This window comes from Cetorhinus maximus, chromosome 22 (assembly GCF_964194155.1).
Source record: "Cetorhinus maximus chromosome 22, sCetMax3.hap1.1, whole genome shotgun sequence".
Classification (NCBI taxonomy): domain Eukaryota; kingdom Metazoa; phylum Chordata; class Chondrichthyes; order Lamniformes; family Cetorhinidae; genus Cetorhinus; species Cetorhinus maximus.
In genome coordinates, this window is record NC_135900.1 from 60954455 (window position 1) to 60972923 (window position 18469).

An 18469-nucleotide genomic window follows, 5' to 3' on the forward strand; every position below is an offset into this window, starting at 1 on the left:
GCGAGGAGGGTGGCAAGGGAAAAGGAAGGGAGGAGGGCGGGAGAAAAAGGGAGGGAGGAGGGTGGAAGGAAGAAGGGAGGGAGGAGGGTGGGAGGAAAAAGGGAGGGAGGAGGGTGGGAGGAAAAAGGGAGGGAGGTGGGAGGAAAAAGGGAGGAGGAGGGTGGGAGGAAAAGGGGAACAAAACAAAGAACAAAGAGAGTACAGCACAGCAACAGGCCCTTCGGCCCTCCAAGCCTGCGCCGATCATATTGCCCGTCAACTAAAACATTTTGCACTTCCGGGGTCCGTATCCCTCTATTCCCATCCTATTCATGTATTTGTCAAGCTACCTCTTAAACACCACTATCGTACCTGCTTCCACCACCTCCTCTGGCAGCCAATTCCAGACACTCACTACCCTCTGCGTAAAAAACTTGCCCCACACATCTCCTCTAAAGTTTTCTCCTCTCACCTTAAATCTATGTCCCCGAGTAATTGACTCTTCCACCCTGGGAAAATGCTTCTGACTATCTACTCTGTCCATGCCACTCATAATTTTGTAAACTTCTATCAAGTCGCCCCTCAATCTCCGTTGCTCTAGTGAGAACAATCCGAGTTTCTCCAACCTCTCCTCATAGCTAATAACCTCCAGACCAGGCAGCATCCTGGTAAACCTCCTCTGCACCCTCTCCAACGCCTCCATATCCTTCTGGTAATGTGGCAACCAGAATTGCACGCAATATTCCAAGTGTGGCCTAACCAAGGTTCTATACAGCTGCAGCATGACTTCCCAGCTTTTATACTCAGGGTAGGAGGGTGGGAGGAAAAAGGGAGGGAGGAGGGTGGGAGGAAAAATGGGGGGAGAGGGAGAATGGGAGGGGGAGATTGAGAAGGGGAGGGGGACAGAGGAGGGAGAAGGGGGGGGAGAGTGGGAGGAGTGGGGAGGGAGGGTGAACTGAGGGAGGAAGAAGGGGAGGGAGGGAGAAGCAGGGGAGGGAGGCAGAAATGGAGGAGAGGGAGGGAGAAGGATGGGGAGGAAGAAGGAATGGGGAGGGAAGAGGAGGAAGAAGGGGAAGGAGAGAGCAAGGGGCGGAGTGAAAGAGGTAAAGGAGAGTGGAAGAGAGAGGAGGGGAGAAGGAGAGAAAGGAAGGGAAAATAAGAGAGATGTTGCTAGAGAAAGCAATGTGAGAGAATTGGGTGCTGAGGCAGGAAGAGAACCCAAATTGTTAATTTAAAGGCTTTTTCTGGTATTTTTAGAGGTATGCTATGTTGTAAAATCATGCTTTATATAAAAAAAATTACTTTGACTTTACTAGCTGGAAACTCCTAATTGATTTTTTTTAAAAGCTAAAGCCACATTTCAGTGACTTCGTGGTAACAGTCAAAGATGGCTGCTTATTTGCATCACTGTACCTTCTATGTACCAAAACTATTGATATAGAGACAACTTGTCTCCAAAGCTGCACCAGGAACAATTGCCTTGAAAGAGATGAATGGGGGAAATCTCCTATCCCATTAGCAAAGCATCCAGGCAAGCACCTGTCCTTGCAAATTAGATCTTGGCCAGGTTAAGTGCAATTAAAACTATCCCCTTTATTGTTAAAAACTCAAGAAAACATGCCTGACCATGTATTTTACAGTCACAGCGCGTAAACAGTTAATCACTCAAGGAATTGGTAAGTATATCCTTTCATTAAAAAAAACTGTTGCGGAGGGAAAAGAAAGGAGCCACTGCACACCATCTCATTTGATTGTAACAGCTATAATAGCGCTGCCAAAAAGCAAACTGATCAGATGATAAGAAAATAATATTTATGCACATTTCTATATGTATAACCACAAGTCCAATGAATTTTCGTCTTGATGTAATTTTAAGAAGATCCACCACCGTTAGAAGGAAAAAGACTTGCATCTAGATAGCAATGCAGTCCACGGTCGTTAAGATGCTATGACACAAATGGTGGAAAATAAATCAGATGGCATATTTCTGTCATTTGAATAGCATTACAATGTGGCCACACATATTAGGGTGTAATATCTAACTCCCCTCACTTTTGAGTTTGGTTGCTATCTGAAACTGCAGATGTTCTACATCCTCGCAACAAATGCATACAATTCCTCTTCAATTTACAATCTTAAATGTTATAGTATTGCAGGTCCAATACCACAAATTGTACTTCTCTTCAAGGGGCATGATATGCATCCTATATTTATTAATGTTCCAAGTCAACATGATTGACTTCAACATTAGGTCAACCAGTGTTGCAAAACTGAAATGATAGCACTGGAATGTAATTTAAAATAACACTTAAATATATAAGCAATAAAATTTAAGGCTATAACCTAGTAAAAGTGCTAAAATAAATGTAAATGGCTTAAGCTTCACATCCGTGGCTGATAGTATAATTTTCCCTCTGCCCTTCGACTCTGGGTGTAATTGAAATAAAATCAGGAATGAATACCAGTCAGAATAAAGTTTTCCTCAGTTAACCTGGGCTGTAAAAATGAATACATTCATTACAGATGTCACTAGGAAGTTATTTTAATGGGACAACTTTCTTAGCTCTGAGCCATTTCAGACATAATTTAACTTGAAGGTGTTTGCATTTCATAAGAGTGTGTATTACAGATATGTATACACATCATGACACTTTAATTTTGTTTTTATTTAGTTCAAGGAACAACTTAGCCCTTAGGATTTCTGCCCATTATTCATTTTGGAACTCATTTTTCACATTTGTGGTTCACTGGCTTCTTCTGGGCTTTTATCTTTTACTTGTAATCAATTATCATGCAATCCGCTCTGTTTTCATTATTTGATTTTCCTACAATTCTTTAGTTTCCTTGCTTTTGTACCAGGACTTACATTTCCTTTCAACCATTTTTTGCTTTCTACCTATTTACCTGCGTACCTTACTATTCTATTTTCTCTATTTTGTTTCTTTTCCTGTGATCCACAATTGTTTACTGACCTCTTACCTTTAATTCCCCATATCTTTCTGTGTCCCTTTATTTTTGTTTTGTATCTATTTCAAAGGCTGAGAGGAGGATGGAAAGATGACTAAATTTTACTTGCACATGGCACAAAATATCAAGGTAGGATCTGTTTCAAAAAAACATGTAGTTCATTGGGTTTCCAGATATCACATTCGTTAGGATCTGCAATAATACTTGTTTAATTTCATAAACTCAACATGTTACAACTCGAGTTAAATTGTGGCCTGGTACAGAAGGAAAGTTCTGCATTTTAAATGGTGTCATTTCATTAGCACCTTGAACCACAAAATAACAACATGCAAAGTGAATTATTGCTGTCCACATTAAACAGCATGATTTATAAGGTATCATGCAGGTCAGGGTTTGATTATATGGTAAGGGTGAAACAGGTCAACTAGGCCAAGAGAGACCACCTCCATCAATTCACCAATATTTCATTCAATACAAGGTACAGCCCGGGCACCTTATGGTAGAAGAGAGGTACGGGTCACATATGTTGCCCCTATCAGGTGTTTTTCCTCAGAAAAACACTTCCTTTTAATCTGGCCTGTTGACGATGCTAATGCAAGTGAAGCTTTGAACTTAAAGTTTTGCATTGCTCGTTTATACTGAGTACTGAATACTGATACATTGAGTAGTTGAGGGGCAGTTTTATCTATTTTAGTTATATGTATCTGAGAGGGAACAAAGAACATCAGAGAAAGGGTTAACTTGAAAGGAGGGAACTCTGCAAAGAACTATACCACCACTTGATTAAATTGGGATTACTGTGTAATTTACAGTGAATTTACACATGATTCATCAGAAGGAACCTGTTTGTAAAATTAAATACATTTTGCACAACTGTTTGGTGAGGACTGAAAGTTTTAAGTTTCTGATTTTGGGACCTCACAATAAAAATCCACTACCCCATTCTAATGCAAAAGTCTGTTTAATTTTAAAATAGGTGGGGACTGAATTTAATTCTCTTCAGGTAACACATTAAAAATGTGTACTATTGGTTCATATTTTTACCTCTGGCCTTGCAGGAATCATGGAAAGAATTTAAGATTGATTATTCAGCATTCAGGCTTTTGGTTTGAAAATATCCATTTTCTAACAGATATTTACTCAAATAATTGTATGCCCAAACTGAATAATGCCACTATTTGTTTTTGACCATACTGGTTGAAACCTCTATAATGTGAAATGGAGAATGAAATGTATGAATACTTTAAGACAGATAGTGGATTGTTTTCAGGTCCAGCTTGCAAGTTATCAACAGTCACAGATCGCAACTCTTTCAAGTACAATCACAGTTCTTGGTTTCTGGGAGTGGGACATGAACCCACAACCCTCTGATTCAAAGGCGAGGGTGCTATGAACTGAGCCACAGCTGACACCTCCTCCAGGTCCAGCTGCCTGCCAACCAGGAGTCCCAAGGGTGGCCCTAAAGTTGTTCTCAGGGCTCGCAATCATTCGGCTGTGGCTTCTTGTTTCCCCTTCACGGTCAGCTTGCTATTTACTAGAGATTTTTTTTTTGAAAAATATACTTTATTCATAAAATATCTGGAAGAACATTCCAAACCATTTCAAAATCACCATCACATAAGTACAATCAGATTCAACTTTTACACATGTATCACAAGGTGCATCAATACAATCAATGAATATTACAATCATTTCAATATGGTCAATGCAGACAATCAGACAAAGGTATTGGAGTTATCAACATACATCATGTTGCATTCTGAGGTGCTTCAATACAATTATAATACACTTAGTATTCACTGCATATATTCATTTTGAGCTGTACAGCCCGAGGGGCTCTCAACAGTTCCCAGCCCCTCGGTGCACTGTGGCAGAAAGGTCATAGACAGCGACCTTTCCCCATTGCGCCTTTGCGGTGGCTGCCCCAAGCTTTAGTGCGTCCCTCAGCACGTAGTCCTGGACCTTGGAATGTGCCAGTCTGCAACACTCGGTCAGGGACAACTCTTTGCGCTGGAAGACCAACAAGTTTTGGGCAGACCAAAGAGCGTCTTCCACTGAGTTGATGATCCTCCAGCTGCAGTTGATGTTTGTCTCGGTGTGTGTCCCTGGGAACAGCCCGTAGAGCACAGAGTCCTGTGTCACAGAACTGCCCGGGATAAACCTCGACAGACACCACTGCATCTCTCTCCAGACCTTCTTTGCAAAGGCACAATCCACAAGGAGGTGAACAACGGTTTCGTCCCCACCACAGCCACCTCGAGGGCAACGTGCAGAGGGGGTGAGACTCCTGGCGTGTAGGAAGGATCTGACGGGGAGGGTATTTCTCACCACCAGCCAAGCTACATCTTGGTGATTGTTGGAAAGTTCTGGCAATGAGGCATTCTGCCAAATGACTTTGACAGTCTGCTCGGGGAACCATCCCACAGGATCCACCCTCTCCTTTTCCCGCAGGGCCTCTAAGACGTTACGTGCCGACCACTGCCTGATGGACCTGTGGTCAAAGGTGTTTCTCTGCATAAATTTTTCCACGAGGGACAGGTGGTACGGCACGGTCCAACTACTTGGAGCGTTCCGCGGCAGCGTGGCCAGACCCATCCTTCGCAACACCGGGGACAGGTAGAACCTCAGCACGTAGTGACACTTGGTGTTTGCGTACTTGATGCAGCCGCACACAAAGGTGGCCAACAGTATGAGGGCAATGTTGGGCATGTTTTTTCCCCCTTTATCTAGAGGCTTGTACATCACGTCCCTGCGGACATGATCCATTTTCGACCTCCAGATAAAGTGAAAGATGTCTCGGGTAATCATTATTGCGCAGGAGTGTGGAATGGGCCAGACCTGCGCCACGTACAGCAACAGCGAGAGTGCCTCACACCTGATGACCAGGTTCTTACCCGCAATGGAGAGGGAGCGTCACTCCCACATGCCCAGTTTCCTTTTCACCGTAGACACTCGCTCCTTCTAGTTTCTAACGCATGCCCTGGTCCCTCCATATCCCCAGCACCTTCAGGCCGTCAGCCCTGACGGTGAAGGGGACAAAGGATCGGTCAGCCCAGTTCCCGAAGAACATGGCCTCGCTCTTCCCACGATTTACCTTGGCTCCCGAGGCCAGTTTGAACTGGTCGCAGATGTGGATCAGTCTGCGCACCGACAGCAGATCCGAGCAGAAGACGGCGACGTCATCCATGTAAAGGGAAGCTTTGAACTGAGTGCCTCCACTGCCTGGGATTGTCACTCCTCCTATGCCCGGATCCTTCCTGATGGACTCAGCAAAGGGATCTATGCAACACATGAAAAGAACAGGCGAGAGAGGACAGCCCTGCCTGACTCCAGATTTAATAGGAAAGCTATCTGATTCCCACCCATTGATTGAGACTGCGCTACTGATGTTAGTGTAGAGCAGTTAGATTCAATTGCGAATTCCTTCCCCAAATCCCATTTTGGAGAGCACATCCACCATGTAGGTGTGCGATATTCTGTCAAAGGCTGATGAGGCAGGTGTCCACACCCCTGTCCTGCACATAGACAATCGTATCCCTGAGCAGCGTGAGGCTATCAGAGATATTCCTGCCCAGCACAGTGCAGGTCTGGTCAGGGTGGATCACCAATTCCAGAGCGGACTTGACCCGATTGGCGATGACCTTGGACAGAATCTTATAGTCCACATTGGACTATAACAGTGAAATGGGTCGCCAATTTCTAATTTCCTCCCTTTCGCCCTTGTGCTTGTAGATGAGGGTGATGATGCCTTTCCTCATGGATTTTGACATACTGCCAGCCAGGAACATACTCTCGTACACTTCTAGCAGGTCCGGGCCGATCCAGTCCCACAAAGCCGAATAGAATTCCGCCGGCAAGCCGTCGCTTCCGGGGTTTTTACTCTTCTCGAAGGACTCAAGGGCCTTAGTCAGTTTGTCAGGAGTTAGCGGTTTGTCCAGGCTCTCCCGTGTACTGTTGTCTAAGACCTCCGTGATAGAGGACAGGAAGGACTGGGAGGCCGTGCTGTCTGTGGGCTTTATGTCATACAATCCGGCATAAAAGGATTTGCTGATCCTCAAAATGTCGGACTGTGATGACTTTACTGAGCCATCTTCTTCCTTCAGGCTGCTGATCACAGAGCTCTCTCTGTGTACCTTTTGGAAGAAGAAACGTGAGCACATCTCATCCTGCTCAACGGAGCGGACTCTGGAATGGAAGATGATCTTGGAGTCCTCCGAGGCAAAGAGCGAGGCTTGCTGGCTCTTCACCTCTTGGAGTTCCTCCTTGACATCAACCCCCATCGACTGCAGCCGGAGCAGATTCTGCATGTGTTTCTGGAGTCAGGACATTTCCCTCTGTTCCTTTCTAGCTTTCTGGGCGCCTTTGAGGATGAAAAACCTCTTGATGTTTCCCTTGATCGCTTCCCACCAGTGTGTCAGGGGCTCAAAGAGGAGTTTCACGGTTCTCCAACCTTTGTAATCCCTCTTGAGCACCTCAATGTTCTCTGGGGTCAGCAGTTGCACGTTTAGCTTCCATGCCCCCCTGTCCACCCTGTGGTCTTCCTCTAAGTGACAGTCAGCCAGTAGGAGGCAGTGGTCAGAGAAGAACACCGGCTTGACGTCGGTGGATCTGATTGCGAACGCACGGGACACAAACAGCAAGTCTATCCTGGAATGGATGGACCCGTCTGGCCGTGACCAGGTGTATCTACGCTGCACTCCGTCTGCAGGGTTGCTGAAGACGTTGTGCAGCTTGGCATCCTTAACTGTTTCCATCAGGGATCTGGACGTAGCGTCCAATCTGCTTTTCGCCCTGCCGGATCGTCCAGCCGCATCGATGATGCAGTTGAAGTCACCGCCCAGAATGACCGGCCTGGAGGTCGCCAGCAGCAGTGGGAGCTGCTGAAAAACCTCCAGCCGCTCGGCCCCTTGTGACGGGGCGTACACGTTAATTAACCGGAGTGGAACAATCTTGTACATTACGTCTGCTACGAGGAGGCGCCCGCCCACCACCTCCTTAACCTCGAAAACTGTGAAGTTGCCTCCCCGCAGCAGAATACCCAGGCCAGAGGAACGAGAGTCGTTTCCTCCTGACCAGATCCATTGATGGGACCACCATCGTGACCATTACCTGTAGGAGCTGAGGTGCGGTATCGCACACTCCTGCAGAAGCAACTGGTCAGCTTTGACCTTGGCAAGGTAGTCCAAGGTCGCAACACATCGCGTAGTAGATTTAATGCTACGCACATTTATGGATACAATCTTTACACCCATTTTAAAGCATTTAGTCTCTTACCAAACCTGTTGTCTCTGAGAGTCCCAGACCTTTGGTCTGCTCCTGTATACCCATAGTGTTCACAAATTGCCTTACTTTGGATGGGCTGAGGAAACTGCCCTGAACCTCCCCATTGGAAATGTTCAGCTCAGGTGGCATTTGGGGGCTCGTGTAAGGAATGAGATTTGAATTGTTCTCTTTTGGAGAAGTCTCTCCAATCCTCACCCCCTCTGGGGCGTTGCTGCTCCCGGCTTCCCGGAGCTGGGGTGCGTTGAGCGCTTCACTGCTCCCAGATTCCTGGGGCTGTGGTGTGCTGGCCTCTTCGGGTTGTGGGCAAAGTTGGGGTGCGCTGGTCTCCTCATTGTCTCCAATGTTCTGGAGCTTGGGTGTCTCGTCCTCCAACTCCCTAGAGCTTTGCCACTTCTTCTGTAGATGCCGCCCTTTCCCTTCTTCGTCCGAAGAGCAGCTGCCCTCGTCATCCGTGTCGGTTGGGAGACGCCTCTTGCCACTTGTCTGGGAAGTGGCTTGGTCCCTTCTTAGCCCCTTCTTCCTTTTGGCTCTCTTCACCAGCTGCCACCCCCCCTGCTGATTTTCCGCTGCTTCCTCCTCCTCCATTGATTCACTCTCCTGAGGAGTGGGAGGTTCAGGGGGCAGTGCTGTTGATTGGCTGTCTGCTGCCTCAATCTTTTCCTCCACCTTGTCTCTCTCTGTGTCCTCCTTTGTCCCGTTGTTCTCACTGGGGGCCTTGGTGGTTGGAGTGTTGCAAGTGCCCTTGGTAGTAGTGACACGAAGCATTTCCTCTGCTTCCCCCTCGTTGGCTTTGGCTGCCTGTGCATAAATACGGCAGCATTTGGGGCAGGTCCTGTAGAGGTGGCCTGCCTTGCCACACGGGTTGCAGCACTTAGTCTGTTTGCAGTCCTTTGTCTGGTGCCCTTCCTGTTTGCAGTTCTTGCAGATGGCGGCACTGCAGTTGGCCGCCACATGACCAGACTTGCCACATGAGCGACAAAGTTTGGGCTGCCCAGCGTAGACAAGGTAGCCACGGCTTCCCCCGATAGCGAAGCTGGAAGGAGGGTGGAAGATGGCTCCCTTACCATCGGTCTCGAACGTGACCTTAACCTGGCGTTTGCATGTCCAAGTCCCGAAGACTTCTCTAACCTCGGTGCAGCTCCCAACCTTGTTGACGTACCTGGCGAGGAAGGTGAACACGTCGGTGACAGGGACGTAGGGGTTGTAAAGATGCACCGTCACCACACGGTCCCGTTGCAACGGCAGAGCAAAGAGCGGCTCCACCTTCAGGATCTTCATCTCCGGTTGGTCTCTCTTCTCCTCAAACACCTTCAGGAACTTGACGCAAGCTGCCAAACGCTTGAAAGTCACCTCAAAACATCCAGCGCTGGGGAAGTCTTGCAGGGAGTAGATCTCCGCAGCTTCAAATCCACACGCCTTCAACAGGATCCGCTTGATGAAGAAGGCCCGATCCATGGGTGCTCCTCCTTCGCTGTCCTTCACCGTCACCCGAACGGTGTTACGTACCCCATGGTATGGGGCTCGACCGGTTATAGCCATCGCTTTACACTGCACTTGATCTTAGCCAAAAGGCCTTTTTTTTTTTTTGCAAAAATATACTTTATTCATAAAATATCTTCAATCACATTCCAAACCATTTCAAAAACACCATTACAAGGGTACAATCCAGGTTAAACTTTTACAAAATGTATCACCAGGTGCATCAGTACAAACAATATTACAATCATTTACAGCCTTTCATTTTGAGCTGTACAGCCCGAGGGGCTCTAAACAGTTCCCAGTCTCTCGGTGCGCTGTGGCAGAAAGGTCTCAGACAGCGACCCTTCCCCATTGCGCCTTTGCGGCAGCTGCCCCAAGCTTTAGTGTGTCCCTCAGCACGTAGTCCTGGACTTTGGAATGTGCCAGTCCGCAACAATCGGTCGGGGACAACTCTTTGTGCTGGAAGACCAACAAGTTTCGGGCAGACCAAAGCGCGTCTTTCACCGAGTTGATGATCCTCCAGCTGCAGTTGATGTTTGTCTCGGTGTGTGTCCCTGGGAACAGCCCGTAGAGCACAGAGTCCTGTGTCACAGAACTGCTCGGGATGAACCTCGACAACAACCACTGCATCTCTCTCCAGACTTTCTTTGCAAAGGCACAATCCACAAGGAGGTGAACAACGGTCTCTTCCCCACCACAGCCACCTCGAGGGCAACGTGCAGAGGGGGTGAGACTCTTAGCCAAAAGGCCGAGAAGCGATCTGGGCTGTTTGCCCCACTTGTAGATGTATCCTGGAGGACAGCATATGACAGCACTCCTGCTTGTCCTGGCTCCACAGTAATGTTTTCTGAATTTGAACAGAACACTTTCATTGGCACCTGTAGGGGTGGAGTCCCGACTCAGCAGACCCAGATCCTGCTCCACTGATCGACAAGCTAGTTCAGCTGAGGGATTTGAACAGCGGTTAGGCCCCTCATTTACATATGTAATGGGCCTAACTCCTCTTTTAGGCAGCTGCCAGGAATACCTGAAAAATAGGTCCAAACAACTTAGCATCAGCAGTGGCCTGAATGCACATCAGTGTGCTCTTTTTTATGATGCAAACTTTATATTCCAATAAAACAAATACAAAAACACAGTACCCAAGATAGATGGATTCATAGCAGAAAGCATAAGTTCCTTTCCCTCTATATGACCATGCCATGAAAGGCCAGGAATGTCCCCATAACTTTTTCTTTAGTTAAATGGGGAGTGGCATCAGGAAAATTGCAAAAAATTTTGTTGACATATATAAATTTAAAAAAATAAATCTTCAAACCATTTCCCACATCTCAGCTGCGCTTATAGTACTAAATCTTGATGATGAATATTTCAGTACTGTGGTGAACATATGTAGTATCAGAAGATGATTGATCTCATGTCAGCAGAGAGATAAATAACCTACTTAAATACTCTTGTCATCGCTAAGTGAATTACTGTTAAATATCCTACCAGTCTCTGGTACACTATATGGACAGTTTACACCTCATCAATATGATCCTGTAAATCAATTTCATTTCCTTTTCTTTCTGACCTATCTGTTATATTATGTATTGGAAAAAAAACATTTTCAAAATAGAGTAAATCAATCCAGTGCAATAATACTGAGACTATTTTTCCCTGCAAAATTTAACATTTTAGCACTCGTGTACAATTTATACGCATATACTGATTTCTGGGGGGAAATTGTAAGGATAGATGAGTGTTTAATAAAATATAAAATAAGAAAGAAATTGCTAGATTATATTTGTAAAAATCAGGTGTAGCATGGTGCATGAATGCATCTTCATTCATTTGAGGAAACACATATTTGTGGTAACTCAAAAAGCAGTGAAAATTTAAAAGATTACTGACACTAATGATCTTGGAACCCTCCTAAAGATTTTCTGAAGCATCCATTGATAATTAAAGAGTGTGTTTACGATACAACTTCAGTTTCACTGTGATCTCCAGTACAATGTCAAACTGGGTTTTAAAAGTACATCGGGATATCTTTAAACTCCTGCAAAACTTTTAAAACCTACCTTCAGTTAATTTAAATGTTTGGAGAGTATAAATGCTCACTAAAACATTTAACAAGAAAGACCTTGCATTTATATAACACTTTTCACTACCACTGGATGTGTCAAAGCACTTTGCAGCTAATTAAATACTTCTGAAGTGTAGTCACTGTTGTAAAGTAGGAAACGCAACAGTCAATATGCACACAGCAAGATCCCACAAATATCAATGTGACAATGACTAGATAATCTATTTTTGTGATGCTGATTGAGGGATAAAATATTGGTCCAACACATTGGGGATAACTACCTTGCTCTTCTTCAAAACAGTGCCATGTCCACCCAAGCAGGCGGATGGAGTCTCAGTTTACCGTCTCATTCCAAGGACGGCACCTCCAACAGTGCAGCACTCTCTCAGTACTACACTAGAGTGTCACCCTTGATTTTGACGCTCAACCACAAGGAGCAAAGTGCTTTCTCCCAGTCAGGAGAGAGACAGTTCTAAACAGACGGTGACACAAGGTACTGTATGATGCTGACAGCTGTAGTATAAATGTCCTAAAAGGAAATTTTAATGATTGTTCTACCTAATGCTTGAATAATATTGACATTTACATACTCTTGCAGCTATTAATTCTTGAGCACAGGTTTAACTATGTAGAACAATTCTGCATTTTGATGAGAGAATTTTCACTGTACAGTGCTACTGCTCAATTTGATCATGAGTGATACTAATTGGCTTAGATTTTGCAGTAGTAATGTCAGGGTTCACCATCATTACTCCCCTGAAACTGATAAAAACTTTGGGAGTCCACACATACGTAGAATTAAATCCAGAAGTAGCTGCCAGTGATTCTATGCTTTTCCAACAGGTGCACTCTTTAGGTCCCCTGGAGGGCAATGTCTAAGCAGTAAAAGAATTGACAAAAACTTCCACTCTTATGCTACTAGTCTCATTGTAAAAATCCTTTGAAAAGTTGTACCTTTATGAATGAGGTGTAACTGGGGGCTGGATTTAATGCCTCCCATTGCGACGGGAAATGTAGTGGCCAGACCGCTTAATAGTGCGGGACAGAGGGTGGAAGGGGTTAATGGGGGATTCCCAGCCTGCCAATTGACACCCATTATCCTCGAGCCAACTGCAATTAAATGGTGGCTCAATGGAGGCCACTCAGCAAACCCTGTTGGGTTTGACAGCGGCCTTCAGGGGGATCTCTTGTAGTCAGGCATTTTATGCCTTATTGAGGGACCCAGCATCAGGCAGGGAGGGGTAGCTGCTGAAAGTCCTCTCCACCTTGCCACCAATATGTCTACCTCCCCTCATACAAACTCCTGCCCGCATCCCACAGAACCCAGAATGATCCTGGACCTCTGGTAGGTGCATTACTGCCAGCTGCCATCGCTCCTGCTGGTGCTGGTGACATGAGGAGCTGCCAGCCTCTGACTGGCCTGTAGCTCTTAGCAGGCTGGATTCCCAACGCCAAGGACCTCAATCATGAAGAAGGCCCAACAGGGACCACGTATGTGCCTGAAAGGCATTTGATTCCATCAGGCTTCCTCCACAGAACTGACAGGGGTTCACTGCCAGTTCTCTGACAGGTGGAAAAGAACTCCGTCAGCCTGACAGAATCACGGCGTGGGAGTTTAACAGCATACTAACTTCATAATTACTGCTAAAAACCCCTGTTCCCCTTGAAGAGCTAATTTTATATTTGTGGAATGTCAAATTTCTCCATTATGATACAAAAATTCACATTTATAAAATATTCATTAAAGTTTATACTATCTTAGCTTCTATCTTGATCCATAATAATAATGATTATATTTTCACTACATGATGATTTAAAATAAAAGTGAAGACATTCAGAGCTTTTAAGTTCCTGACTTGCTGCTGGTGAGAATACTTCAGTGTGATTGGCTGTTTAAACTGCTTGCTGCTATCATTGCTGCTAGATACCTGGAGGTCACCTTGACTTGGCACTAGGTTTAAAGAGGAAAGTGGTAATCTTGCCACAGTGATTGCGAGATCTTTGTGGGCACCTTTCTTCAAGTTCAACAGTGACCTCTGCTGCTTTGCCACTCCCTGCAAAATCTAAGCCAGCGTGAATGGGGAACTTTATTGTCTTGTTGCTTTCAGTGTACAATTATTTACAAGATTGTAAGTTTTATCGTTGCCAATTGTTGTTTCTTTCCCAGGTCTTGACATCTAAATACTTGCTCTATTATGTGCATTTTGCTCCGTTGGAAGAGATTTTTCAACAATGCATGGAAAATATATGCATATTACACTAAGAATCTGATGTAGGGTGCACACTTACTCTCCAAAAATCTTATATCTTGTCACAATTTTTAATCACACCTTTGTGCCAACTTTCCCCATCATAAGGTCCTAAACTCACATTTTCCATGGCAATTTTGCTCGGCAGCACTCACCAGTTAAACTGTAATTACCTGCTCTGGCCTTTAGGTGCCACTGCATTCTCTAATGGCCAAGGAAAACTCAAAATATTTCCTGAAAAAAAACTATTTTTTTTTCTCTCAGCAAGTGCAATTTCTAATGTTGAAACAACATTTTAAAACATATCAAAGTGATTTCAAATATACTTCACCCAAATTTTAGCACATTTTCCAAAAAATGAAACAAAATTAGTTAAATTTTAAAAGAGGTTGGCAACTAGAAAATGTCAATATTTCATTATCAATACCTGTGATAAGAGAGAGAGAGAGAGATGGAGAGACAGAGGTCAAGACTGAAAAGAAAGAGACAGATGAAGACAGAGGGAGTATCTTTTCTAATTCTAATTAGTGTTTCTTTTTTCAAATAACAAAACATTGAATTTTAAAAGGAGGCTGGAAGGTTATTATTATCACCTGTGTTTTAGTGATAGTACTTACAGCTGCGAAAACAGAGGCAGATACAAGGGCTAATTTTGTCTCATTGTGGGCCTTTTTTGGCTGTACATAAGGGAGTATTAGGAAATTAGGAAAATATTTCATTGACTTCTCGCTGGAGGCCCTCCTCCCATTCTGATTTTTGGGCGGACCACAATTTAAGTGGACTGATCCATAGGATCCTAGGCTCATATGGCAAGGGCTCAAGATATAATGATCAGGATTTTTGTGAATTCTTGGAGGAAGAGTGGGTAGCAAAAGGGGAAACAATATTGTACTCATGTGAAAAGTTGATCTTGATTGCAAACATGCTTTAACTTAGACAGTGGCAAGTAATAAATTAGTAGGAAGTAGGTTAATAGTGCAGGTTCGTTTAATTATATCATAGAATCGTAGAATGGTTGCAGCACAGAAGGAGACCATTCAGCCCGTCGTGTCCCTGCCTGCTCTCTAAAAGAGCAACTCAGCCGGTCCCACTCTCCCACCCATTCCCCATATGCCTGCAAAAGTTTTCTCTTCAGATAATTATCCAATTCCCTTTTAAAAACCGCAATTGACTCTGGCTCCAGCACACTCTCAGGCAGTGCATTCCAGATCCTAACCACACACAGCAGAAGAAAACAGATTCCGATTTCAATCTGTGTTGAGTCAGTTGACCTCAACTAGGTCTCGTCATTATCACAATGCTGTTTGTGGGACCTTGTTACATTCAAATTGGCTGCTGTGTTTCCAATATTACAACAGAGACCAAAGTTCAAAATGATTAAGCGCTTTGATGTCTTGAGGTTGCCAAAGGTGCTGTGTAAATGCAAGCCTGTCTTTCTTCTTTCTCAACAAAAGCAGCTCTTAGGACACAATATCCTCACTCAGCAGATATAAAAACAAAAATCTAAAAGCTACTGCGGATGCTGGAAATCCAAAACAAAAACAGAATTACCTGGAAAAACTCAGCAGGTCTGGCAGCATCGGTGGAGAAGAAATCAGTTAACGTTTCGAGTCTTCATGACCCTTCGGCAGAACTGAAGCATAGTTAGGAGAAAGGTGAAATATAAGCTGGTTTAAGGTGGGGGGGCGGGGGGAGAGAGAAGTTGAGGGTGTGGTGATTGTGGAGATAAGCAGTGATAGGAGCAGATAATCAAAAGATGTCACAGACAAAAGGATCAAAGAGGTGTTGAAGGTGGTGATATTGTCTAAGAAAAGTGCTAATTAAGAATGGAAGACAGGACACTCAAGGTACAGCTCTAGTGGGGGTGGGGTGGAAAGACTAACAAAGTTTTAGTTTTAGATTTAAAAATAATGGAAATAGGTGGGAAAAGAAGAATCTATATAAATTATTGAAAAAAAAGGGAGGGGGGAGAACCGGGGTGGGGATGGGGGAGGGGGAGTTTAAGATCTAAAGTTGTTGAATTCAATATTCAGCCCGGAAGGCTGTAAAGTGCCTAGTCGGAAGATGAGGTGCTGTTCCTCCAGTTTGCGTTGGGCTTCACTGGAACAATGCAGCAAGCCAAGGACAGACATGTGGGCAAGAGAACAAGGTGGAGTGTTAAAATGGCAAGCGACAGGGAGGTTTGGGTCTTTCTTGCGGACAGACCGCAGGTGTTCTGCAAAGCGGTCGCCCAGTTTGCGTTTGGTCTCTCCAATGTAGAGGAGACCGCATTGGGAGCAACGAATGCAGTAGACTAAGTTAGGGGAAATGCAAGTGAAATACTGCTTCACTTGAAAGGAGTGTTTGGGCCCTTGGATGGTGAGGAGAGAGGAAGTGAAGGGGCAGGTGTTGCATCTTCTGCGTGGGCATGGGGAGGTGCCATAGGTGGGGGTTGAGGAGTAGGGGGTGATGGAGGAGTGGACCAGGGTCACTCAGCAGCCTGGCTAAAATCAGTTGGGGCCCTGCTCTTGAGTGCCACTCATCCCCTCGTTCCAGTAAAAGCAGCATGCTGATTGGTTGGAAATCCCATCATTCTCACTGGTGTTGCCTTGTATCGCCTAATAGCCTACCTGTCTAAGCTGAAATGTGAAGAACTGCACTTGTTACTGAAAGTATAATAATTTTCATAATATTTTTCTGGTTCATTGTAAAGTAGGTTTATAGGTGTGACTGTAGATGGTCCTGCCTCTGTGATTTAATTACATTTGGAGTCAGGTAGGCTGCAAGCTTGGAATTATCAAAAGAAGCTAGGTGTAGGAATGTGTTTGAAATGCTAATGAGTAAACATGGATGCTGGTTTAGCATGTAAGGTGTGAAGGAAATTTGCATTTTCAAATAAGTGAAGGGATTGTTTGGATTTGGATTCAACTCCAGTTTTCAAAAGGGAACTGGATAATTATCTGAAGAGAATTCCTTTGAACAAGAAGGGCTGTACTCCATAAATGTTCGGGTAATTATTAGCTACAGAAATTTAATCCTGCTCACTAACACCCATTTTCTAGGTAGCATGGGTGATTGGCTTATTCTGCAGCATTTCACCATGTCCTAATAATTGGGGGTCCCCTGCAGTATGAATGGTTTGTATTAAGGAGACTGGAACTACTTATGCATACCTGGCTCCTGATGCCCATCACAAACCCTCACCCAGCATCAATGTAATGAAGATCATGCCATTACTAGAGTGAACATGGAGCATGTCAATGATATACTGAAGCAACACTTTCCTGCTGGGATCTGTCAGATGGGTGCAGCTGCACATTTCGCCAAGGACGAGCAAAAATCATTACTATCTGCTATGTGCTTCACAATGCCACAATCCCAAAAAATAGCAGCATACGAGTGGAAGAAGACAGAGACCTTCAGACTGCCCAAGGATGTGACAACCTGGGAGCTGGTGAACCAGCAGGATAAGTGCAAGAGCTCTACTTCCATGCTAAGTGCTAACAATAAAAGCATTCACTAGCTCATGGAAATAATCATTGGGGTTTTCAGTAAATACTGAATTCATTGTGGGAAATAGGTGTCATGAGGTCATCCTGGGCTTGTGATTACATTCTGCAAGACATAAAAACAAAAAACTGCGGACACTGGAAATCCAAAACAAAAACAGAAACAGAAATATCTGGAAAAACTCAGCAAGTCTGGCAGCATCGGCGGAGGAGAGCACAGTTGACGTTTCGAGTCCTCATGACCCTTCAACAGAACTAAGTAAAAATAGGAAAGGGGTGAAATATAAGCTGGTTTAAAGGGGGGAGGGGTGTTGTTGGGACAAGCAGCCAGTAATAGGTGGAGATAACCAAAAGATGTCACAGACAAAAGAACAAAGAGGTGTTGAAGGTGGTGATATTATCTAAAGGAATGTGCTAATTAAGAGTAGAGAGCAGGACAGCCAAGGTACAGATAGCTCTAGTGGGGGTGGGGGAATACTAAAAGGTAGAGATAAACAATGGGTGGAAATACATTTAAAAATAATGGAAATAGGTGGGAAAAGAAAAATCTATATAAATTATTGGAAAAAACGAAAAGGAGAGGGGAGAAACGGAAAGGGGGTGGGGATGGAGGAGAGAGATCAAGATCTAAAATTGTTGAACTCAATATTGAGTCCGGAAGGCTGTAAAGTGCCTAGTTGGAAGATGAGGTGCTGTTCTTCCAGTTTGCATTGAGCTTCACTGGAACAATGCAGCAAGCCAAGGACAGACATGTGGGCAAGAGAGCAGGGTGGAGTGTTGAAATGGCAAGTGACAGGGAGGTCTGGGTAATTCCGCAAGCATTACCCAGACCTCCCTGTCGCTTGCCGTTTCAACACTCCACCCTGCTCTCTTGCCCACATGTCTGTCCTTGGCTTGCTGCATTGTTCCAGTGAAGCTCAACGCAAACTGGAGGAACAGCACCTCATCTTCCGACT

The 18469-nt window shown here is 44.7% G+C and overlaps 1 protein-coding gene across 1 annotated transcript in view; it reads left to right on the forward strand.

The window, feature by feature from the left end:
- The first annotated feature begins 17251 nt into the window (after positions 1–17251).
- LOC144696803 (cadherin-related family member 3-like) overlaps positions 17252–18469 on the forward strand; it is a 125515-nt gene continuing 124297 nt past the window's right edge. The window contains exon 1 of the mRNA XM_078568550.1: positions 17252–17458. Within this exon, the coding sequence (XP_078424676.1) occupies positions 17252–17458 (207 nt within the window). The remainder of the gene's footprint in view (positions 17459–18469) is intronic.